This window comes from Aspergillus aculeatus (assembly GCF_001890905.1).
Source record: "Aspergillus aculeatus ATCC 16872 unplaced genomic scaffold ASPACscaffold_7, whole genome shotgun sequence".
NCBI classification, from domain to species: domain Eukaryota; kingdom Fungi; phylum Ascomycota; class Eurotiomycetes; order Eurotiales; family Aspergillaceae; genus Aspergillus; species Aspergillus aculeatus.
Window position 1 is genome coordinate 575,596 of NW_017962982.1, and position 23,971 is coordinate 599,566.

Below are 23,971 nucleotides of genomic sequence, written 5' to 3' on the forward strand. Positions count from 1 at the left end.
TCGAGATGGATTGATCCATACATATCCCCCCACCTCTCCACATTACACGCATAGACTACCTCAAGATGGGGGAACTCGTGGTCGGCGTGCAGCAGATTTACGACCTTTGAAGTGTTTTACCCATTGCTTCTGTCGATGGTGACGATGATCAGTCGGTCTTTGTATGGGTCAGAAAGCGCTGTCAGGGCATGACCCGCCGTCCGGCGGTAGAGTATCTCCTGTACCAGGCCTAATCTGAGGTCTGATTTTAGATGGATCCAATAGTTAGCAATGTGCCTACAAAACAGTGAATTGAACAGACTTGAGGTGATATAACAACAGATGGAACACTCACCCCGACTCGCCCCGGTGACAAGGTGGGTATCTGTGCTTTGAGGGGGTTATTGCAGCTTTGGTGGGATTTTCGCACTGTATCTAAGCATATCAGGGCGAGGGGCATAGAATCCTATATTGGTGACCCTCGAAGTGCGCTCATCAAAGCTGAGAGGTGTATATATGATTACAGGAGTATACAAGGATAATTCCACAAATATCTATTTCCGAGATTCATTGAATCCTTATTCAGTAAGAATCATCTTCAACTGCAAAATGCATAGAAGTCGTATCCATCAGCCATTCCTTTCCGCTTCACAACACTATCAAACAGAATCTCTTAACCAACACCCAACCCTATCTGGTAACTCATCCGAACTTCCCCCGACAAACTCCTCCCTCACAAAACCATTTACAATCAACAGCACACAGCACAACCATTATATTTCAGATAATTAATATTCAACCTATCCCAAGATAGGGCCTAAGAAATGAAATCCTCTGGGGTTAGCAACCCCAAAACCGGGGTTCATCAAAGACAAGCCCAAGCCCGCAGAGCATCCTCACAATCCTCACCAACCCCACCACCCCCATGCCCACCATCACCGCCACCCCAAACCCCAAGCCCCCACTGCTCCATCTCCCTCGGCACATCCAGCCGGACAGCCGCATACCGCCCCCTCTCGAACGGCATAATCACCGCCTCCATCACCTCCACGCAGATCCGATGCCCATCCACCACAAACCACCCGCCGCCGCGCGAGATCGACGGCCGCGTCAGCCACCCCGCCGGGAACAGCGACGCCCCGTGCTCCAGCAGGAACTTGCGGTGGTGGGCGGGCGTGCGCCACAGGCCGAGGCAGTAGTCGCCCGGCTTGAGGCCGGCGCTACCGGTGTCTTCCGGCTGGGTCTGGGTCTGAGTCTGGGTTTGGATCTGGGCGTAGGCGAAGGCGAAGACCTGGATGAGGTCGAGGCAGGCGCGGGCTTCGGCGCCGCCGATGCAGCTGATGCACAGCGCGTGCTGGAGCGGGGGCGGGCCGGCGCCGACGATGCCCGGGTGGGCGTGGTGCTCGAGGTGCTGGCGGAGGCGGTCGATGAGGCTGTCGCGGGCTTCGAGAAGGGGGATCTTACGGGGTGGGGGGTAGGGGTTTGGGTTGGGGTTAGAGTGAGCGTGGGGCTCGGGTTGGGGTTCGGGTTGGGTCCTGTTTCCTCCTCTTCTTCCTCTGTTCTTCTTAAAGGGCATTTCGAGTTGATCTTGGATTGAAATCTACGATCTTACTCTGAGAGGTCAGTAGGGCGAGGGGGCTGCTACGAGATGAGGGAGGTGGGTCGGCTGGGTCTGGATGGATAGGAGTACTTATGTCCTTTGGGGTTGGGGGATGGTGCTTTCTGGTTGAGGGTGGGTGGAGGAGATGTCCTGGCTATGGCTTTGTTTTGATCAAGGCTTGATTTTACGTACTTGTATGTGAAGCGGGATCTTACGGGAGCTGTGAAAGAGTGGTCGTGATGATTGATCATGGCTTTGTTAGGGTAAGGAGAACTCCGATTTATGCCTTCTACCTGCACTTGTGCCTTTCGTTGGAGTCTTGCGGTTGATGAATCCAGGTCTGTAGGAATACTTGCGACCATCTGCGCTCGAGGGATGCAGACATTGACGACGATCTTGAAGCACCAGGCGCAAGGTGCTGGAACGTATCCAGATTTTCTTGGTGGTTGGGACTATCTGCGTTCCCGCATGTCAACAAGATGAAAAGGCCCTTGGAGTCACGTGGCCGGATCATTTAGCAATGCTGACAGACATACAGAGCTTCAACCGGCGATGCCCTTCATCAGGCAACCCATGAGAGTAGAATCAGAACTAGAGTGTGCATCAGAACCCGGGACTATGGTCCGGCACATTATACATATACGGCGCGAGACGAAACAAAAGAATATATCTCAAAGGAGAAAGAACAGCGCACCTGATCCTGAGAAAGACAACCATGGTACAGATAGCTTAAGCGATGGAGATTATCCCTAAACCTGAGGATGACACAGCCGAGGTGGATATATAGCTTAGATGGTTTGTTCGGTGAAATATAGTGTGGATTGACAACAGCAGCAACTGTATAGAAAACCATTCTTTACCTTATTGGCTACGCTACGTTGCATTAAGCTTTCCGTTAGCGTACCGTCGAAAAGATTGATTCTAACCACATCGAGCATCGGCATTTCTTCCTCTTTTTTTTTTAAAGAAAAAAGAAAAAATCAAACCGCCCCCTGCGCAGGAGGCAGGCATCAGGGCATTTCTGAACCCAGTGACGGAAGATTCGAGTTGAGAGTACGAACTCCTCGGCAGTGATGAAACGAAGCATTGGTGTGAGCATTACCTTTTTCACTGACAACAAGAATTGATGAGGTCTCTTATCTGCCGAGACTGACCAGCGAGCAGGATGCAGTTATTTCAATACTAGGTCATATACCACCAGCAACAGTATTTTATCAAGAAACACGTCTGGGTGGCGCAATTGGTTAGCGCGTACGACTGTTAATCGTGAGGTTGAGAGTTCGATCCTCTCCCTGGACGCTTTCTTTTTTCGTGTCTTTTTGGTGTTCTCGATTCCCCAGTAGTATTGGCGGTGAGAAAGAAATCCCAAGAACTACCTGACAGGACCTCGACCCTGGTCATGTTTTTCAAGATTCATCCCGATAGCAACCCACCTCACTCATGTGAATTGAGATTATGAAGATCGATTTCGGCTCGAGCTCCTACCAGTAACCCGTTTTCGAACGAGCATCTGCCTCAGTCCATAGACAACGAAATATATAATCAACACGTAACCGCTTGTTGCAGGATTTCTAGCCTGAATCTTTAACCGAGAGATACAATTAGAAAATCACCTATTGAACAGGTGAATATATTAAAGGAAACAAGATCCAGTGTACTGTGTACATCAGACAGGAAAATCCGAGATGGCCAATTCTAGCATATCTAAACAGTAACCCAAACCCGGTCTATCATTCCGTACACAAATAAGAGAAACAAATGAAAAGATATCAGATAGTACTTTTGCCCCGGTGGATGAAGATTCCTTGCATCATTCGTGCAAGTCTCTTCCCAGAATATTCGAAGCCACCAGAGCCGAGGGGCATTGCTTGCAATAAGCAGTTGACAATCGAGTCGACGAGTAGTCATATAAAGGGCGTCAAGGAAAAGGTGAGTGCGGAGAGAGGCAGAGGGCGGTATTAGAAAGAGCAAGTTCCTCGCTGCAAAATGTTCATAGGCGTAGCATGTCTGCTGATAGTAATACACTGTAGTCTAATGCTGGCGGGCTTACTCCCGAGACACGTCACGGCCAAAGGTCTTGGCCTTGATCCAGTCCATAGCGACCAGGACACGGTTACGAGCTAGATAAGGGGTCAGAATAGGTGCCAACAATTTTCAACTCAAGGAAACTTACTGCTGAAGCACATGCTCAGGTAAGCACTGCGCCAGAAGAGGTAGGTCATGGTACCACCACTGGCAATGTTGCCGCTCAGCCAGCTGATGTCGGCAACAGCACGCTCCTTACCAATGTAGGCCAGACTGCCCTGGTGAGAGTACTGGAAGGGACCAATCTGCTTGGTTCTCCGCAACTGCTTCTGACGCTCGCGGATCTCGTCGAAGATCTGGTTGCGCTCCTCGTCGCTCTTAGCCGTGGCCTGGGCCTCAGACAGCTGCTTCAGCTCGGCCTCGACATTCTCAGTCTTGGCCATGGTGTTGAACAGGCGGGCGAGGAAAGCACCCTCCTGACTGGCAACCTGGGCAGTAGGAGCATAGTTGGTGATCGCGCAGTCACCGACAGCCCAGACGTTCTCGGCGCCGTTCACGACGAGGTACTCGTTCACAGCCAAACCGCGGCGGGAGTTCTTCTGAGCGGGCAGCTGGCTCATCAAGTCGCGAACAACAGGGCGGACAGCGTTACCGGTGGCCCAGACGAGCAGACCGTAGGGGATCTTCTCCAGGGTCTTGGTGCCGTCGGGATTGGTGACCTCGGCCTCGATGAACTTATCGGTGACGTTCTTGACCATGGTCTTGGCGCGAATGGTGATCTTCTCCTCCTTGAAGGTCGACTCAGTGTAGTCAATCAGCTGCTTGGAGAACATGGGCAGGACGTTGGGCAGGGCCTCGACCAGGGTGACGCGGAAGTTCTCCTGGATCTCGGGGACCCACTTCTTCAGATCCTCCTCGAAGAAGTCCTGCAGCTCACCAGCGAACTCGACACCGGTCGGGCCACCACCCACGACCACCATGTGCAACAGGCGCTTGACCTCATCGGGGGTCTGATCCTTGAACATGGCAGTCTCGACGCAGTCCATGATGCGCTTGCGGATCTTCTGAGCATCGTCGACCTCCTTCAGGAAGCAGGAGTGCTCCTTCACACCCTTGATACCTGTTTCGCATCAGTCTCCATTATCTCTGCGCGGCCCAGACCGGATCACCTACCGAAAGTAGCGTTCTCAGCACCGACACCAACGACCAGCATGTCGAAGGGCACCTCAGTGTGAGAGATCTCGCCCTTGATCTCGGAATCATCGCTGATGGAAATGACGCGCCTCTCGTAGTCGATCTTGGTGGCCTCAGCTTCGTAGAACTTGACGTGGGCCTTCTTCTGACGGAGGATGTTGCGGATGGGCTCCATGATGGAGCGGTGCTCGACCTGTCCAGTCGTGCAGGAGGGGAGGAGAGGGGTGAAGAGGAAGTAGTTGCGGGGCGAGATGACGACGACATTGTAGTTCTCAGTGTCGAGCTTCTTCAGCAGGGAGACGGAACCCCATCCGGAGCCTGTCGAACGAAATGCTTATTAGCTCCTGCTAGACCACCGCGAGCGATCGCGTCATACTAAAGAGCGCCGGAGACACTCCACGGAACGAGAAGCCTTACCCAGGATGACCAGAGTCTTCTTGGTCGGGTCGGGTTCGATCTGGTCGACAGGGTGGCACGAGTCGTAGACGCTGTAGGCCAGGTAACCAGCCAGACCCAAGGAGCCCATCCAGGTCAGGCGCCAGGTCCAGCGCAAGAACCCAAAGCGCTTCTTGGGCTTGGGGGCGGGCAATGCGGGTTGAGAAGCATCGGCGTAGGCGCGACGGGTGGAGCGCTGGAACTGCTGCTGGGAGAATCTCAAGGGACGTGCGGACCGGAGGAGCTGGGGTCGCGTCGAGAGCGACCTGCGCGACAGCGACGACAACTGCATAGCGGCGGATGGGGAAGCCATCTTGGACCGGATAGCCAGCGTACTTCCAACCATTGTCGCACCTGAGCCAGAAGGCAAAGGGAAAAAAGGAAGGGAAGGGAGGGGAGGGGGGAAAGAGTGGAGAGGGGAGTTTGTGGGTGGGTTGGTTGTGTTTGAATTTGAATTGAAGAGAGGAAGAAGCGATTCACAAGATGATAACTGACAGTCAGACAGGCGGCGCCAAAAGTGACTAGAGCCGAAAAAAATTGGGCAAAAGCACGAGTCACTGGGATGACTGATGCGATAAAGAGGTCGATGACGGTTAAGCTGTTTTGGGCGAGCCGGTGTGTCGGTGGGAACAGTGGAAAGAGTGGAAAGAGTGGAAACTGGGACTGAGGATTTGTCGCAAGGCGGAAATTTGCTCGATCTGGCAGTGAAGGCAATTTTTCCTTTTCAGTGGCTGGTCAGCTTCTCAAGTTCCAGCAAGAAAAAGTGGATTCCGAACCCTCCGGTCGGCGGGCCAAGGTTTTTTACTTTTGGTGCTTTGTGTAATCTCTGGTTGTTGGCAACCACTGGCTCGTCTCCTCCGTCAATCAAATGGCATGTAGTCTAATCCTCATTCGAACCACTTGCACTTCCACTTTCACCTGAATCAATACTTGTTGGTCAGCATAAATGGGGAAGAAACATACGGAAAAAAGAAGTTGGAGATGAAGTTTGGGGATGAAATTTGGAGATGAAGGTATGAGGGGGAAAGCGGCTCGCTCGGTGAGGAGAAATCGTGAGGGGAGAGAGAAAAGACGGGTCAACACGGAAAGTGGGCAGTAGACTTGCCTCTTATCATACTGGCCTTGATTCTTCACATGCCAGCGACCAGCGACAGTATGCTATCTATCATGTTTACCGATGTCGGTTTTCTGGAATGGTATCGATGCGTGATGAAGCCTGGAGAGATGTCGATGATGATGAAGCCGATTTCCTTATTCTCTCTTCCGCCGGCTAAGCGTATGGCTCCCTCTTCCTAAACGGGTAACTACAAGCTCTGCTCAGCTCCAGCTAGCTGACTAAGCAACCGCTCGGGCGCGCTTAGGCAAATTGCGGTTCTTCCCGAGTCTTAGTGCTTTAGCCCGGGTTCTTCCGGATTTAGAGCCTTAGCCTTTGGATGGCTTTGACCATCAGACCATAGCCATAGGGGATCCATAAACGCTCTTCAGAATCCGGGGTAGACTAAGGTACTTCTGGATCCACTTGTTTTGGAGAGGCTAGAGTAGTGTGACGCAGATTGAGAAATGGACTACAGCAATGCAGCACTGACTGCTAATTAATCCTACTGACTGAGCTAGTTTCCAATGTATCTTTACATGCGCCCTTTCGACAGACTCTCCCACTTAATCGCATCCTCAACCCATCCTACTCTTTTCTCTTGGTCATCACCATCAAGACCCTGTTGGAAGTGTACAAAACTCCTCAACCACACAATTGAAGACCCTTTATTTCTAAAGATAGGGTGTCAGAAGGTAAAGTCCTTCACCACCTTCTTCAGCCGAACTGGGGTACCACCACCACCATCATCATCATCATCATCAACATCAGGCCTCACACCCAGTCTCTTCCACCGCAGTAAACTTTCCCTCTTCTTCTGCAGATGACCCCAGAGTTTGTGCTTCGGGCCCAGACCTTCTCCGCCAAAGCCGTACAGCAGCTGGGTGATCTTCTCCGAGATCTGCAGGGCATCATCCACCCGCCCTTGATCCTCATAGGAGTGGAGGAGAAACCACATGGCTTGGACTAGAATGAGCAGGTTTTGTTACTGTGGAGCCATACTCTGAGTTGAGAGCAGAGAGGGATTATCGGTACATGGAGAGAGAGACAAAGAGCATGCATGCACTTACTGCGATCCGTATGCTCCCCTTCTGCACGCCTGGACTGCTCATATCTCTGTTTGGAGATGACATCGATCCAGATGGCCTGCGCCTCCGAATGTCGTTCTTGACGCCAGTACAGATGCCCGAGCCACGTCCGAGCCGCCAGGGTCCCGAGGTGGTTCGGGCCCAGATTCCTCTCGGCGACGGGCAGCCCTTCGAGGAACAATTGTTCGGCCTCTGCAAACCAATTCATCGCGGTCTGGATTTTGGCCACGGTGAGGGTCGATTGGAGGGTCAAGGGGTGTTCCCGGCCCAGCGACTGGGTGCGGATCTGCAGAACCTCCTCGCTCATCTGCAGCGCGAGGGGCAGGTGCGCCTCGCCTAGAAACCCGTAGCTACTCGCCAGGTTATCTTGAGCCTCCAATGCCCGGGGATGCGTGGGGCCTAGGATCCTTCGCAGTCCCTCATAGGCCCGAGACTGCAGCTCGAACGCCTTCTCATGCTCCAGATACCGATGTTCAACATGCGCCAGATTCTGGACGGCCGTGCACGTGGCCTCATGCTGGGGTCCAAACCCGTCCAGCTCGGATAGCTTGCTGATGACTTCTTGGTGGAGGCGATAAGCCTCCTGGAGCCGGCTGCCTGCCAGACAAGTGGCGCCAAGATCATCCATGATCTGTAACGTGAGGGGATGATCGGGGCCATAGAAGCGGGTGGCCGCGTCCAGCACCCGATATTGCAGGGCTCTGGCCTCGTTATTGCGAGTCTGCAGAGCGTAGGTCTTGGACAGCAACCGAGCAATCGTGATCCCGTGCTCAGACTCGGGACCGGATCTGGCGAAGATGTACTCCTTCACTTGATGCTGCAGCTCCTCGGCTTGGGCATATTGCCCACACTGAAGGTAGACCAAGCTAAACTTGGCGACTTCTACTGCCTGGTGAGGTCTCCTTAACCCTTGTTGCGGAGGCAGAAGGTAGAGGTACGTCGTCTGATGCCACGGCCGACGCCCGCGTCTCTGATTCTCGACAAACCGGGCCTCCACCTCCGCTTGGCACTTGCGCACATGCTCCACGTGGGGATAGATCTGGCGCTTATGCCTCGCATCCTGCGCCGTGGATCCCCGTGGAGCGTGGAAGCAGATCGACTGCGCCAGGGCGGTCGCGGCTGCTTGGCACCAGAGGGCCTGCTCGGCGGTGCTGGTTTCGGGCCGCTGTCGCACCCAGGTATGCACCATCGGGTGCATCCAATAACTGTTGTTTTCCTCGTGGAGGGTCACCATGCCCAAACGAACCAGGAGCGACAGCGCGCTCCGTAGCCGATCGTCGTCGAAGGGCTGGTCATCCTCGTCGCGCAGGAGATCCGGCAGAGTCGTACTCGGTCTGGTCCGCCGGTCGGCCATGGTGGCAATCCACTGGTAAGATCCTGCTATCCAAGCCCAAGTCCTAGCCCTGGGCCCTGAAAGAAGGGATGATAATGGTTGCTGGTGCTGAATCGTCTGCTCGCGCCGCGCTTGAGTCTCTTCTCGTTCCTGCCGAGGGTTCGTAGCCGCGGCTTTGATCAGATCATACTCAATGTTCTCCCAGTAGAAGAAGGAGAACATCTTCAGCAGATCTAGCGCATCCCGAGACCGCTCATCGCTTCTGGATTTGAGGCCGACGTAGATCATCTCGTACGATGAATACACATTCAGATTGGAGGATGCATCCCCATAGTCATTCGCCTCGCGTGCACGCGAAAGAGTCCAAGTACTTCGCGCCCGGCGGATCCGATTCCAGGTCCGTTCATAGTATTCAGGATAGTCGGTCAGCGAGCACAGCTGATCCAAGATGGCTTTCCCGGCGTGGATCAGGGCCAGAGGCAAGTAGCCCAAGATCTGGGCAATCCGGTCGGCGTATTGTCTGGTGGACACCCCCCAGGGGCGCGGGCAGACGGCGGCCGCCAGCAGGAGGTCGCTCGCTTCCTCCGTCTCGAGTTGGTCGAAGTGGAAAAATCGAGAGCCTTCCGTTCCGTATTGCTTGCTGGTCGGGTTGCGCGTGGTGATCAGGATCACCCCTCGTTCTCCGGCCGGAAGGCAGCGCACCACGTCCATCTCGGGGTCATCGGCATTGTCAATGAGCAGGAGCCAGGGCTGCTGTAAGCTGGAAAGCCACGCTTTGGCTGCGCTCTCGTTCGCTTCCACGCCACCGATCCGGGCAATCCGCGCATAGGAGTGTTTGATGTTCGCATAGGAGCTTCCATCGACCCAGAAGACACCCCAGAAACTGAAAAGGGGACTCTCTGGATAAGTCCTATGCCTCTCCCACCGCGACCAAGGACTAGTACTTACTGCTCTCTATTGTCCTGAGCAAACTTGCAGCAGAATTGGGTCTTTCCCGAACCTCCAAGACCATAAATGACGAATCGCTTCTGATGTCCTTGATGTTTCGGTTTGAGGCCGACGCTGAGCGTCGCTTTCAATTGTTCTAGCTGCTTGTGGCGGCCTGTGTAATAACTGCTCACATTCTGGGGCATGTCGAAATGCTCGTTGAAGCGGATCAACGATGCTACCGCGTCGGCGCACCCAAGAGAGCTGCAGAGCTAGTATTTGGTGAGTGATTCAGTAAGCAGGTGATTCTATGTTCTGTATCGAGGATGGTTTATCCCATGACATCACCTACACTGTCCGAATTGGGCCCCCCTCAGAGTTCCCGGCGCAGGCTATTGATCCTGATCTGCATTCTGGCGGTATGCGATTTGAGCGTGAAGGCACTGCAGCAAGTCAGCGGGGGGAGGGTTTCTAAAATCAAGGGCCAACCTTTCGGAGACAAACAGAGTTAGTGCATTCAACAGGATCTGGATGCCAGCCTGATGGTTGGCGATGCGCTGGCGTAGCTGCATGAATTCCCCATCACGACCTTGTTTCCGGATCGTCTTTCTCAACCCATCCAGCTTGCCAGCCACCTGGGGGCCATTTTTGCCAATGACTGCATTGAGTAAGGTCTCCAGCTGCTCGACATGGCCTTTGCTTTGCTGCAAGAGCATGGCGAGATTCTTCCACACGTCGTTGATATGAGCCTCGTCGTTGGTCGAGGTGTCGAAGCTACTCGGGTCATGCCAGGAATGCCAGCAGTCCTCGACCGTCTCGTTGACCGCAATCAGCGATGAGAGCTCCTGGCTCAGGAAGGTGAGTTCATCATGTATCTTGGCAGATGCGCTTCGGATCGTGGCAAGATAGGAGATGATGCGAAAGGAGACATCCGCCAGCCCTGCACTTCCAACGAGAATCGAGAAGGGATCCATGGATTTTCCTGCAGGACAATCGGGCTCTGCAAAATATTCAAATAAGCGCCTTCACTGAAAACATATCAATGAGGTAGTCATTGCATTTAAAGGGGGGAATCGCGAAGTCTTTAACGCGATTAGTCATCTCTTTATCACCATTAACTAACTATCCCCAACTGACGGGTCTTGTGCAATGGCCCGAGACTATGATTCACGTGTACCGGACACCGAGGCTTTCTTTTTGCTTTTTACGGTGGGTAGCTCTGATACCCGTCCAGTCACTGGGCTATCCCAGCACTGCCCTCAAGCCCTAGTCCTCCATCCGCGGTGCTAAATTGCTCCCATTGGTCTGTAACCCTTTGCAGGCATATGATGGCTAAAACATTATTCGTATCATGGCTTTTCAAGTAGTCGATCAGGGGGAGAAAGAGGGATTTGATCCCTCTCCCCCCCCCCTATAAGTCCCTCATGATAATTCAGGAGGAGAATACTGTCTGGTGTTTTGGATTGAAAGGAAGCAGACAGACAGACACCCTACAAAGAGTGAACTGCCTGACCCAAGGGTAACGGTGCGGGTGTTTCCGAGTACCAGGAATTTGCTGAGTAGCCACGGGATATGAGTTGACAGCCCGACTTTTGGCTTTGAGGGTCCATGTTTCTGGGGAACAACGAATCGCATGGAATCAAAACACGAGACTTCTTTGTTTAGAGCTCCAAGCGATGTTGAATCTGACTGTCTCCTTGATGTCTCTATCCTCCCCATCTTCTTCGAGCAGCTTCAGCTACAGCTTTCTCCTCTCGGACATACATTCTCTCTTTTCGAAATTCGCTATGGACACAATTCAATGGGACCTCACTGATCTTAGGCTATGGCACCTTGTTCTCACCCTCTCCCTGCCCTGGTGGATTTTTTTCTATCTGAGAAGACGTCGCCAGAATGAAGTACGTAACTGGGCTTTCTGGTGTCATTTCCCATCAGCGCTCCTCGAACTCACCCCGACTATCTCTAGGCCGATGAGCTCTTTGGTCAACGGCATGGATGCCAGCCCATCCAGCGGAAATTGCCCTACAAGTGGCCTCTGGGCCTCGATGTGTTCAAGAGCCAATATGATGCTTTCGCGCGTGGCAAGCTACTGGCCTACCAAGCCGACTATTTCCAGCGATTCCGGGTCGGCCAGACTTTCGAGATCCGGCTGCTGGGTCGCGTGGGCTACTTTACGATGGATCCCAGGAACCTGGAGTCCATGTTGCAGACGCGGTTTGACGGTATGTTGAAGTTCTGTCATGGAATCTCCCAGTTCACCCCCACCGAGAAATCATCAAACTCACCAATACATGATTCTTCCTAGACTGGGAACTTGGAAATAGCCGGGATGCACTGCTGCCCATGATCGGCACGGGCATCTTCACCCAAGACGGCCTCGCCTGGAAGCATTCGCGCCAGCTTCTGCGGCGACAGTTCGCCCGCATCCAAAGTCAAGACACCGAGATCTTTGACTGTCCGATCAACGACCTCCTCGCCACCCTGCGGTCCTGCCCCGGGGACATCGTGGACCTGCAGCCGGCCTTTTTCCAATTCACCTTGGCCACCACCATCTTGCTCATTTTCGGGGAGGCGTCCGTCGGGGGCCTGGCACCGAGCGATCACGCCCGGTTTGCCCACGCCTTCGACTACACCTCGCTGATCTCGGCCATGCGGATGCGGCTGGCGGACTGGTGCTGGGCGTACAATCCCCGAGCCTATCGGGACGCCTGTGGGGTGATCCGCCAGTATGCTACCCACTACGTGAACCATGCGTGGGACGATATGCGAGCGAACGGAGAGGAGAAGGCGGCCACACGCCATCCATTCATCCTCGATCTCCTGAAGGAGCTCCGGAGCCCCGAGCTGGTGCGGGATCAGCTCCTGAATGTGTTGATCGCGGGGCGAGATACGACGGCTTGTCTGATGTCGTGGGCGTGGTAAGCGGACGACGCTATCCCCCTTTCCCCTGATATGCTCGCCTTCGAAACGATCTTCTCACTCATGAGTTCACATTCAAAGTTATCAATTAGTCCGCCACCCAGCATCCCTTGAGCGTCTTCGCCAGGAAGTTCATTCAATCACCAAGGGTGAAAAGCAGTTGACGCGAAGCCAAATCAACAAGATGACGTACCTGCGATACGTCCTCAATGAAAGTGCGTAATCCCCCCTCCCTCTATTCCCGTCACCCTCGCCAGCAGGGCTAACCCCTTGAATCCGCTGCAGCCAACCGCCTTTACACTCAGATCCCCGTGAACGTGCGCCTCGCCCGACGAACCACCTACCTCCCCCGCGGCGGCGGGCCCGCCGGCAACTCGCCCCTGCTCATCCCCAAAGGCACCGGCGTGGGCTTCTCAGCCTACCACATGCACCGCAGCCAGGAGATCTACGGGCCTGACGCGGAGGCGTTCCGACCCGAGCGGTGGGCGGGGCCCGAACTGAAGAATCTCGGGTTCGCCTTCATGCCGTTTCATGGTGGACCACGGATATGTCTAGGAAGTGAGCGTCCCCCCTGCCACCCTGGGCCCCTACCTTTCTCTCCCTGATCGATAGATCGATACACCTGGAGCTGGGTCTTTGGCTAATGATACCGTATCATTGATGAAATGATAGAAGATTTTGCTCTCACCGAGGCCTCGTTTGGGCTGATCCGACTGATCCAGGCTTTCCCGAACCTTCGCAAGGCACCCGATGCAGCGGATGTGACGCCCGGCCAGGAAACGCAGACCCTCACGCTCGTCGTCTCGAGTGCCGAGGGGTGTAAGGTGCAACTCGATTGAGGTGCTTACCGGGGTGACTCTGACTGGCCACAGGGCTTTGTTTCTTATTTTCTTGCTCTCCCTTCAGATAGAGTCGGTGGGTGATGTCTTGCGGAGAGTCAATTGTGTCGTTTTTGGTAGACTGTACTTGGACAACATCCGGGCAGTGATTGTAGTCTGCTGGATGCGGGTGCCAGAGAGGGCCAATTTCACATGATCATCCTGCAGATGGATAGATGCTGGAATGCGGCTGGCAGCGGGATACAGATCGGCATGCGGACTGATGATGGATCCAAACTGATAATGCGAAAAACCTTTCCAATCGAATGAATCTCTCATTCCCCAATTCTCTGACAGTGATCCCATCACGCTCGTCATGTTTCCACGCCAAACTGACTATTTACCCCCCCCCCCCCTCTTCCCTTCTCAGCCTTCTTTGAATTGAGAAAAACCACCTAGAAACAGCTCCGCTCAGGCATAATATATACAAAAAGCCAACTGTTACACCTCAAATTGCGGGTTCCCATTCCAAACGAAAGACCAAGGATGATAATGCTCGGGGGTGGTGGTGGGGGGGTGGTGGCAATAGCAAATCGAAGCTGCTTCTTGCTGGTCTCCCGCCGTGTAGTCCCTCTCACCCCACCCCGGAAGGACTGGCATCGGTATGTCCTCAAGCCGCCCAGTACCTGAGATGTGGGACTGTCTCTTCATCTCTATATATCGTCATGTCGATAGGATAGATAGTACCCGAAAAGCCACAATACCCGAACGGATGCTGTTGTTGGCCACTCCTGTATCTGGCCGATCTCCTCCCGCCAACAGAAACCTCCTTTAGCGAACTTCGAGGTCAAGAATGGAGGGATGCCTTGCAGAGCGTTCGTGCTTTTTTGTTCCCGATGGGCGCGCTGGTCGTCGTGCGAGAGCTAGAGTGGGGCATTCAGGGTTAGTATGAGGTCTATTCCGGTTGACAGGAATAGAATGTGTGCCTTTCCAGACGGGCGCGAATCTGTTGCATCTTTGTGCATTCATTTTAGGTGGACCTTGTGCTCTCTGTGCTGCTCTTATCGTGGTTTTCCAGGATAGGCAACCGAGCATGGCGATGGAGCTTGGGTTTGGTGGGGTTTGGTTGGGTTAGTGGGACTATGATAGGAACCCTTCACATACAGTTACATTTTTCCTGCCGACTGGGTCGAGGCTTATCAATGGAGAAAAAGGCGATGGCGATGGCAATGGCGATTGTGAACGCCATGATGCTTCCCGTCCAGACGTCGATGTCGAGGATAGGGATGCAGGCCAGGAGTGAGGAAGAGATATCCATGTGCAACGGGGGGTTGCTGTCGTGCAGTGAGGCTGTGATTGCAAGGCAGACGCAAGGAGTAGCTGACCTTAAGTTAAATAAGGTGGTGACCGTCGGGTTTATACTAACTAGTTATGATCCATGTTCTTTCTAGTTATATGTGCCGCATACAGATTGACCCACTGCATCCGGCGTGATCGGCGACCATGTGGGTCACGGGGTACGCTAGCTGGATCGGGTGGGTCCAACAGCCGGCCGGGTCCGGCTGACATCCGGGATTTCTATTGTTCCTTTTCCCCTCTGGGCTGGTCCATTCACGTCCAGACCACTCGGCGCATAGCAACAACAACAGCAATAACAGCAACAACAACAAAAACAACAGACCCCCACAAACCCCAAGGAGTGAGACAAAGAAGTATCACGTGATAAAGCGGCGGCTGGTATGAATGTGGCACTCATTGATGCGTTCAATGGAAGGAGAGGGTCTATTTACTCTTTCTTCATCTGGACACGTCAATCAGCCCAGGTCATCAAGGGCGTTCAAACCGTTTCTCCCCTAAGTTGTCTTTTTCAGTCAGCATATACCACTTGAGCTGCATCAGCTGCAGCTTGATCTCGTCATGAGCGAGTGCCACACCGCCCAGGACGCTTTCGAGCACGCGCCGGCGATGATGGCGCCGACCGGATCCTCCACCCCAGCTACTCCATTCTCCAAGCCTTCCACACTTCCCCCGCAATCCCAATCACTGTGCAGGGACAATCTTGATAGATGGTTACTCAAGCGGAACCCCCCACGGTGCCCCAAGAATCTAGCCGACTGGCTGCTCGATCATCAAATTGGTGGGTGGTACTCCGCGTTGTGTCTGATGCTCGCCATCTGCGCCCCATGAACTAACATGCCCCCAGAGATCCCCCTCAATCTCCTCGCCCTCCTCATCGTCAATCACCTGTTCGTTCCCCGCGCACGCCAACACACATCCAAATTCTTCTCCCTATCGCACTACAACCCAAACACGGGACGATATGCCATCGGCGACGGGGACTTTTACTTCCTTGGGTTCTGCGTGGTGCTCTACACGGGCCTCCGCGCGGGAATCATGAAGTATATCCTCGCACCGCTAGCGACACACTGGGGCATCTCCAAGAGGAAGGATATCACGCGATTCTCCGAGCAGGCGTGGCTGTTGTGCTACTACTCGGTCTTCTGGACGCTGGGTCTGGTACGTGCGAATCCCGCTAATGACTTCGTCACCCCTCCAAAGAAGACGCACAGAATCTTTTCTAACTGTAACCCACTAGTACATTTACGGCACCTCCAAGTACTACCTCAACCTCCGCGAGATGTTCACCGACTGGCCCACGCGCGACCTCCCGGGCCTCACCAAGGTCTACATCCTGGGCCAATGGGCGTTCTGGCTGCAGCAGATCCTCGTCCTGAACATCGAGGCCCGTCGCAAGGACCACTGGCAGATGCTCGCCCACCACCTGGTGACGGTCGTGCTGATTTCCACCGCGTATGCCTTGCATCTCACCCGGGTGGCCAACCTGGTGCTCATCCTGATGGATGTGGTGGATATCTTTTTCCCGGTGAGTTTTTTTTTTCCATCCTGTATCCCTTTCTTCACGCAGCTAGAGAGGAAGATAGACTTATACTCAGAAACAGCTCGCGAAATGCCTCAAATATCTCGGCTACACCACCGCCCGCGACATCCTCTTCGGCGTCTTCATGCTCGCGTGGTTCCTGGCCCGCCACGTCTGCTACCTGCTCACCATGTGGGGGATCTGGAAGTACATGCCCGAGACGATTGCTGAGGGGTGCTACCACATTCCTGCCAGTGGCACCCAGGACTCGCTCCAGGGGCCGACGCCTCTCCCGGTCCATGGCTGGTCCCACCTGTGGACCCCGTTCTATAACCCCACAGGTCCCATCTGCTACAGCGATGGCATCCGGTGGGGGTTTTTGGGGGCCCTGGGGTTCCTGCAGCTGCTGACGGTGCTGTGGTTTGTGTTGATTGTCAAGGTGGCGGTGCGGGTTGTGCAGGGGATTGGGGCGGATGATATTCGGAGTGATGATGAGGAGGAAGATGAGATGGATGTGGAGGAGGATGAGAACGAGATGGTGAAGCTGTCCCCATCCCCGTCATCGGGGTGGAAGCGCAGGGCAGCTGGCAGCCGACGGCCGGCGAGCTCGTCAGGCGTCAGCTTCGATCGGAAGGAGTTGCTGAGTCGGATTGGGTGTGAGAAACAGGTGGATTGATTTGAGTATCTTTCTTCTATCTTCCTAAGGAAGCTGAAAATAAAACGCAGCCTGTTGGGGCCTGGTCGATTTCCCTGCGCAAATTCAGATGCGTTGTACGGCTTGGATGGAAATCTTCTGTTCATGCAGTGGCCTGTATGAGGATCGGTGCTTACAGGGTAGACGATCGCTGCATCGTAGGTGGATGTATTCAGGACGGCGTTATGATATACATGAGAGGAAACAAATAATCCGGAAACTGGCGAGTATGATGTGTGCTGCACTAAATGATCAGACACTCTCCTTGATTCCGTTCCACAATTCTCACGTGACTTACTGATCGCGATGATGAAGTCTGTGACCGCTTGAGGTAAAGTAAGAGCTGTAGAAGGAATTGGGCCACGCAAAATGGATGGTAAGCACGAAAATACTAATATAGATCAAAGCAAAATCACAGATGCTCAAATAATTGGACAACATTTCTGCATATCAAAGTATATCACTATCTTTATCCTTCTTAGTTTGAGAACTGAGGGATATTCTAGTGCATCATCCAGCTTTTTCACGGGTGCTGGTCATCGGTTCCACGGGCTAGCATAGTAATTAAGTCTCGTCTATGACTACCAAAAGTAACACAGTTTCTGCACCTGATCACTGTACTGGCACTTGCGTCTAAGAGGCACTCTTCTCGCTCAACTACCGTACAGCCCGGACACGATGCTCATTCATTAACTGATCTTCTTTGAAACAGCCTTCCAAGTTGATTGTTGACTAGGATTGACTGGGCATGAATAGTGTGCCTATGTCCCCACCAAGAATTATGCAGTCTCTCCAATCTAATCAAAATAGATACTAGTATGAAATTACTATTTTCTTACTTAGCGATCCAAGAATAATACGAGCCTAGATCCAACCCGTCAAAATTACCCCGCATCGATGATATCTTGTATTTATTATCACAGGATCTCCTTCCAGAGGAGGGGCTGATTCAGATTCTTTCGTGTTTCGAAATACTTATCATTCCGTACTAAACCTATCAGCAACTGAATCACCTGAGCAGAACGATGGATTTTGACGATATCTCTCAATGGCTTTCTAACCAATAAGCTCCTATTGTTCCTCTTACTAAGGTTTTCAGCCAGTATGTGACTGTCGCAGAGGCAGTGCGAATATTTGAACAATTCCACTCAGAGTGGATTCGCAATGGTCAAGTTCTTTGGAGTGGCATACCGTTCGACAAGGCCCAAGTATGGGCTAAGAAAAATAACCTGCAAATATTAACCACAGCCATGGGCTTTTTGATGAATAAAACAAATCCAGAATGTCCGAGGATAGGAAAATCAAGGAATTAATGGATTCGGTATGTTTATGGTGCTTCGGCAATTTTTACTTGGCATATTGCTAGATTCGAGAAAGTCATACTACTTTCCCTCCCACTACCTCAACAATTACATCCTACTGGTCTTTCAAACTACCAATCGATAGAAGAGCCTATTATTCAAGGACTTCTTGGCCATTGCGCGGTTCAAAAGATTATTAATATTCATCCTACTGTTCCGGGCGGCGAAAAATGCCCATATAAAATATGGCCTGATGACGAAACTTCCAAATGGATTAAGCAATTCGGAATGAAATATACCTTCAAAGGATGGAGATCTATTGAGAATCCCAAAGACAAGCTATTTTTGAAAAAGCTGATCACTCAATCAGGACAGCATATCCTTAGTGGAAGGGCCACTGAGCGGAGCGAGAGATCAAAGATTTGGCAGAAAATATGTTTTTATCGCGTTGACGCTCACAATCTATATAAATACCCCCGGACAGCCTTCCTTCACCTGTTCTGTGGTCTTTATTACTCGTTATAATAATTAAATTTGCAGTCTTGAGTTCGGCCTGTATTCTTTTTACAGTGATAATCAGAACCTTGCAACAGGAAAACGAAGCTAGCAAGCGTTGCCGATTGAGACCTGACTCAAATAATGCAGGTGGGTCTGTTCTGACAATGAGGTCAAGCAGGAAGGAATCCTTGGAAACTTTTCTAAGAAGCATTTTCGACTTTGATAAAAACGCCTGGGATGTAACGCAGGAGGAAGCTCAAAAAAAGCGCGCAGCAGAGGAAATCCACCCTAGGGTCCAGGAAGGAGCTCAAAAGAGGCGTAAAGCGAAGAAGAAAATCCGGACCAAGGCGCAGAAAAAAGCTCAAAGGAAGCTCAATGTCAAGGGGGAAAACGGGACCCAATTACAGAAGAAAGCTTTAGAGAGGCGCAAAGCGAAGAAGAAATCCGGGCCAAGGCGCAGAAAAGAGCTCAAAAGAAGCTCAAAGCCAAGAATACCGGGCCAAAGGGCAGAAGGAAGCCAAAAAAGCGCAAAGCGAAGAACATTGAGACCAAGGCGCAGACTGAAGCCCACCGCAGAGTATAATCTGGAGGAATTATCGCAAGCTGCACGTACTTTTGAAATATTCCTGTACTATATTTTTGCACTGCTTTAGCCACTGTCTCAACCAAGGACCGCCTTGTAAGCGTTCGGGGGCCTCGATACGAGAACATGGGTCAATATCTCTAGCTACTTAGTCTCAGAAAGATTTTCAACTTCTACAAGTGCTACCGACTAAAACTCCTTAGTTACAATAGCATAATTAACTATTTAGTTCCAGACAAAATAGAGGACAGCATTATTGGGGTTGACCGTATGGATAATATAAACCCTATCGTGTATTCCCTCCAGCTGTTGCACTAGCGACACCTCCCTAAATGGACTAGATCTCAGAATTTGTACACTCTTGAATGACTATGAGAACCTCTGATTCAATCTTCTATTCATCGTAAGCTTGAGGTACGTAGCCGAACTGTGTACTGGACGATGCTGGCAATGAATGGACTCAGCGGCTTGCAATCGAAATGGCCACCACTCTATCTCAGACACGCATATCCTACACATTCAGCATAAATGTGATGCCCTCTTCAAAGATTTATAATTATGCGAATACAGTTTTTATCTGGATCCAGCCGACAAGTGGTGGGTCGTGGATATCTGTCTGGATGGTAAGCTATTGCTATCGTAGGAAAGGCTGCGTATCGGACTCCGTACTTAAGGTTCACTTTTACCAGCCAGAAAACTAAAACTGAGGGTCTAACGAGATTATGGGAGACTGAAACTAGAATTAAACATAGTCCGACTTCGAGACAGGGACCAAAGTGGGTCCAGAGTATCTAGGCCGAGATACCATAATTATGGCCACTATGCTGATTAGTGAATAATAATCCGCGGGCAGCTTGCAATAATCTTCTTCTTATGGATTCGCGCTCACTCGAGGGTGGACAAAGCTATCAGTCCGCTACAGCTTGGATAAGAAAGGGTTGAAGGAGAGCTGGGCCTGTTGGTAACTATGACATTTGCTTTGTCCTGAGGCCCCATCGAGCGCCTGGACCATCTGCTTTATATAGAGGCCAAGGAGCTATGATGAACCGTGAGTTTATTGGCTACCGACAGCCCGCCAAGCCTGTGGTCGCTGGGAGATTCAAGGTTCCTTTCGACACGGCGGCAACCCAATGTCTCTGGACCATTGGAACATTGAAAGCAAGCTCACGGGACTTTCCGAACCAAAATGTCCGTGGAATAGGATTAATGAAGTACCCACTAATCATCGATCGATCTCGCATTTTTATGCCTAAGATCCATCCCAGGCCAAGCTGGCTTTACATCAACGTGAACTAGGCTTATACATCTAGTTGGTTAGAACTAAAGTATTTATTTTATAATATTTTATTTTTAAATATCTTAAAATAACACGATCGAATATAACATAGCGAGACCACCACAATTCTAAACCAAAAATTATAATTCTCAACCAACAGAAACAGAACACATATTAGTCAGCAGAACTCAAATAATTTATAACCGATAAAATACTCTTTAATTTCTTCAGATAGTAATATAATAGCGCGCAAAAAGAATAATAAGCATACAAATTTAAGATCGCTATCTTTAAAAGAAGCTTTACAGTCTGACTATTTAAAAAACTATTTTTTATTTATCTTACGCAGAACCTCACCTTCACCTCAATTAACTGATAAAAAAATGCCAGGGACACATAATATAACATACATTAAATATATTTTTTTTTAATATAATTATAAATAATACTTATATTTATCAGCTTTCTAAACTCAGATTTCGTATTTCTTCGAATTCGTCAGACGGGACGATTATTTAAAATCTATCGGAAATTGCTTTAATCAAAGTCCAAACTACTAATTACAGCTTTAGATAATACACTCAGAGAAGAACAAAACTCTCTGTACGAGTTTAAAAATATAAAAAAAAACAATAGCTCGCTTTATTAAATAAATATATCGAGGAGATTATCCTACTCAAATCGCCCTTTTAAAGCCTCTTTCGACCCCGTTTACCCCGAAAAAGTTCGACACAGAGGTTGAGAATAAGCCTACAATAACAATTCCAGAAACGGACTTTACTTCGGAGAATTATTTTCTTTCTATCCACATTCGGCTCTATATCTTCTTCTATATTTATATAATTCCTAAACTCCAAAAATTAGCATACAACAAGGTGACCGCCTGTTTTACAGATTTAGATAAGCCGGATAAACTCAATAAACAATTTATAATAACTAATACTTTACAGCTTTCGTTTACCAGACTGTTTTAAAATAATACTTTATTGGACTGGTTGACTTAATATACTGCTTACAATATTAACAGATTACGGCTACAGGACTTTTTTTATAATCTTCTAAAAGATTTTCCAGCTTTAAGCTCTTATATAATAATCTCGCTGAGTCCAGTACAGTCTCTATTATAAAAGACTATACAGTAAAAATACCAGTTTACATAATACTCTGCTAAATAAACAAGTAATAATTATAATCTTTAAGAATCTCAGTAAGCCAATGCAGCTAAGCAGATCTTATAGTCTATCCGAACTAATATATACTATTTATCTAAACTTACTGTATTTATACTATATTTATTAAAATATTTTCCCTCTCTATTTTCTATTAACAGCTTGGTTTTGCGCGCTCGATGTTCTATAATACCTATCTATAATCAGAATCTTATTTCATATATCATATTAAAAAATACTGGCGAGCTTCCGTGCAAAACTTAGTATTATATACTTAAAAGATCTAATATATCTTAATCGACATCTTTTAATCAGAAATAAGATTATTTTTATACTTCTATTAATCTAATTTAAAAACATATACTTTTTTACAAATTAATACCAGCAGGAATTATATTAGATACTCTATTCCGCCCCTCCTTAATTATATATTATATTCAAAAGCCATTATTATTCGCAAGATATATTCTAGCAGGCTCGTTAATATTTACTAGTTCTAATCTATTTATAAGCGAGCCGCTTTTCACTAATTAAGATACATCCGGCCGTTCCAACCCAACAGAAGAAATTCCCCGTCAACTGACAAGAAACTACAGGATATCCACCTGACTGAGCGATATATTACATAATCTTACTTTCAAAAAACCAGCCTAAAACAGCTTAATCATATCACTGTCCTTTAAAGTCTGATCTTATTAATCCGAAAGATACCCCAGAGAATTTAAAGAAAGAGCGACCAGACAATCTCAATATCGGTAGTATAATAACCATATAGAACATACTACAACTCTCTTATTCACTTTCGTCTTAAATTAAGACAAATAAGCTTAATGGAGAGTGGAATAAGATTAAAAGATATAATAGCTTTTGGTAAGTAGTCTTAATCTGCTTTTTAGAATAAATAATCTGAATTGACCTTGCTTTTTTTTAGAATAGTCTCCTTAAGATAAACAGAATAGCAACATCTGTCGTATATCTTACATACCTTTAAAAATCCTCTAAAGTTTCAATATCAGTAATAACTTGCAAAAACCCAAGTATAACAGTCGCGGCATTCTTAAGTCTAATTTCCAAAATCCAAACCATTTTAAACTTCTTCGATCAACTTAAAGTATTATCTCCGTCAGTCGGGTATGAAATAATTATAAATATTTACAAAAACAACAGAAAACTTTAAGATCAACTAAATAATATAAGTAATAAGGTTAAGAAAAGAAAGGCGACTATTAAAAAAATACTTAAAATTAATAAAAAAGCAAAAAGCCAGCACCGAGAGACAATAGCCTAAGTCCAAAAACTTAAAAAAATTATTTAAAAAAAGAAAGTCTGGTTGAAAAGCAGATTTAAGGCCTTCGTAATTAAAATATCCAACTAAAAAAGCTAACAGCTGAAAGTAAGAATCAGGCGGAATATCTAATACAAACAAGGCAGAAATATAACACATTATAAAACACAATCAAAGCCAAAAATATAATTATTACCGGCCTTAAAACAGATAAGATTAATCTAAACAATCACTTAATAAAATTAGAGAAACTCAATTCGGACATTACAGTAGTAAATAAGAGTCTAAAATCTATTTTTAGTAATATCTAAACCAAACTATACCGAATTAAGAGGTTCACTGTTAGTTATTTTAATAGAAAAAAAATATTCTATATATTTTTCTGTATAGGCTTACTTATCTGCTAATTCTTATATAAAATAAACAGTTTCACAGAACTCTAAAAACTCGCTAAAACGAAGTTGAATTCTGTATTTACTATTAACTTACCGCCGGAGAGTTTTTAAGTATATATGTCGTAGCGTTTCTAAACAGCAACTAACTACTCCTTAAAACGTTTCTATATAGTCTAAATTAAGAAAGTCTCACCTTACTCAAACTCACCGAATTTCTTTACCATATTCCAATTCTCAAGCAGCAAAACAGATTCGATCGGCATTAGTTCTCGCCATTCTCGCTAGAGAGATTGACCAGCATGTGTTCCAGCCCGTGTATATCCTGCCTCTGGACCCACGCATACGGCAAACTCTCAAATATCTCGCTAGGACTGACTTTGAGAAAGAATCGTTCTGTCGCTCGCTATTGCAATCTATCAATTCAGATATGCACGATAAGTCGCTTCAGACCATTATCAAAGATGTTGTTAGCAATGTACTG

General features: G+C 49.2%; 6 protein-coding genes and 1 non-coding gene across 7 annotated transcripts; 3 read left to right on the top strand and 4 right to left on the bottom strand.

Annotated features, from left to right (window-relative positions):
* Positions 1 to 844: 844 nt before the first annotated feature.
* On the bottom strand, positions 845 to 1,555 carry ASPACDRAFT_60087 (uncharacterized protein; the record flags this gene model as incomplete). Its single annotated transcript, XM_020203521.1, has 1 exon — positions 845 to 1,555. The coding sequence occupies one exon, from the start codon at positions 1,553 to 1,555 to the stop codon at positions 845 to 847; it is 711 nt and encodes a 236-aa protein (XP_020056577.1).
* Positions 1,556 to 2,804: 1,249 nt separating this feature from the next.
* On the top strand, positions 2,805 to 2,878 carry ASPACDRAFT_t142. The gene has a single exon. It is a non-coding gene; the product is annotated as a tRNA-Asn (tRNA).
* Positions 2,879 to 3,252: 374 nt separating this feature from the next.
* Positions 3,253 to 5,613, bottom strand: ASPACDRAFT_78160 (alternative NADH-dehydrogenase). Its single transcript, XM_020205125.1, has 4 exons — positions 5,216 to 5,613; positions 4,778 to 5,116; positions 3,753 to 4,724; positions 3,253 to 3,699 (listed from the first exon to the last, which is right to left on the bottom strand). Exons 1-4 carry the CDS (start codon positions 5,544 to 5,546, stop codon positions 3,626 to 3,628), a joined length of 1,716 nt encoding a protein of 571 aa, XP_020056578.1. The 5' UTR covers positions 5,547 to 5,613; the 3' UTR covers positions 3,253 to 3,625.
* A 1,614-nt stretch (positions 5,614 to 7,227) lies between these two features.
* On the bottom strand, positions 7,228 to 9,937 carry ASPACDRAFT_1391 (uncharacterized protein; the record flags this gene model as incomplete). Its single annotated transcript, XM_020197133.1, has 3 exons — positions 7,228 to 7,292; positions 7,397 to 9,630; positions 9,696 to 9,937. Coding segments are annotated over 3 exons (2,541 nt in total), but the record flags the coding sequence as incomplete, so codon positions are not given.
* Positions 9,938 to 10,047: 110 nt separating this feature from the next.
* Positions 10,048 to 10,648, bottom strand: ASPACDRAFT_42825 (uncharacterized protein; the record flags this gene model as incomplete). The annotated part of the gene is made up of 2 exons (XM_020201158.1): positions 10,048 to 10,117; positions 10,179 to 10,648. 2 exons carry the CDS (start codon positions 10,646 to 10,648, stop codon positions 10,048 to 10,050), a joined length of 540 nt encoding a protein of 179 aa, XP_020056580.1.
* Positions 10,649 to 11,461: 813 nt separating this feature from the next.
* Positions 11,462 to 13,824, top strand: ASPACDRAFT_1855828 (cytochrome P450; the record flags this gene model as incomplete). Its single annotated transcript, XM_020197453.1, has 6 exons — positions 11,462 to 11,572; positions 11,641 to 11,896; positions 11,980 to 12,592; positions 12,675 to 12,808; positions 12,879 to 13,151; positions 13,266 to 13,824. The coding sequence occupies 6 exons, from the start codon at positions 11,462 to 11,464 to the stop codon at positions 13,430 to 13,432; spliced, it is 1,554 nt and encodes a 517-aa protein (XP_020056581.1). The 3' UTR covers positions 13,433 to 13,824.
* A 1,224-nt stretch (positions 13,825 to 15,048) lies between these two features.
* On the top strand, positions 15,049 to 17,247 carry ASPACDRAFT_118307 (uncharacterized protein). Its single transcript, XM_020196156.1, has 4 exons — positions 15,049 to 15,548; positions 15,615 to 15,928; positions 16,008 to 16,295; positions 16,372 to 17,247. The coding sequence occupies exons 1-4, from the start codon at positions 15,329 to 15,331 to the stop codon at positions 16,963 to 16,965; spliced, it is 1,416 nt and encodes a 471-aa protein (XP_020056582.1). The 5' UTR covers positions 15,049 to 15,328; the 3' UTR covers positions 16,966 to 17,247.
* The last annotated feature ends 6,724 nt before the right edge of the window (positions 17,248 to 23,971 follow it).

Bases quoted from the DNA above. Each gene is read 5' to 3' on its own strand.
- ASPACDRAFT_78160 (XM_020205125.1), bottom strand. From the start codon at position 5,546: ATGGCTTCCCCATCCGCCGCTATGCAGTTGTCGTCGCTGTCGCGCAGG. The intron at 5,117-5,215 runs GTAAGGCTTCTC...TTCGTTCGACAG, and splicing joins GAAGACTCTGGTCATCCTGG to GCTCCGGATGGGGTTCCGTC. The intron at 3,700-3,752 runs GTAAGTTTCCTT...CCCCTTATCTAG, and splicing joins CCTGAGCATGTGCTTCAGCA to CTCGTAACCGTGTCCTGGTC.
- ASPACDRAFT_118307 (XM_020196156.1), top strand. From the start codon at position 15,329: ATGAGCGAGTGCCACACCGCCCAGGACGCTTTCGAGCACGCGCCGGCG. The intron at 15,549-15,614 runs GTGGGTGGTACT...ACATGCCCCCAG, and splicing joins GCTGCTCGATCATCAAATTG to AGATCCCCCTCAATCTCCTC. The intron at 15,929-16,007 runs GTACGTGCGAAT...GTAACCCACTAG, and splicing joins TCTTCTGGACGCTGGGTCTG to TACATTTACGGCACCTCCAA.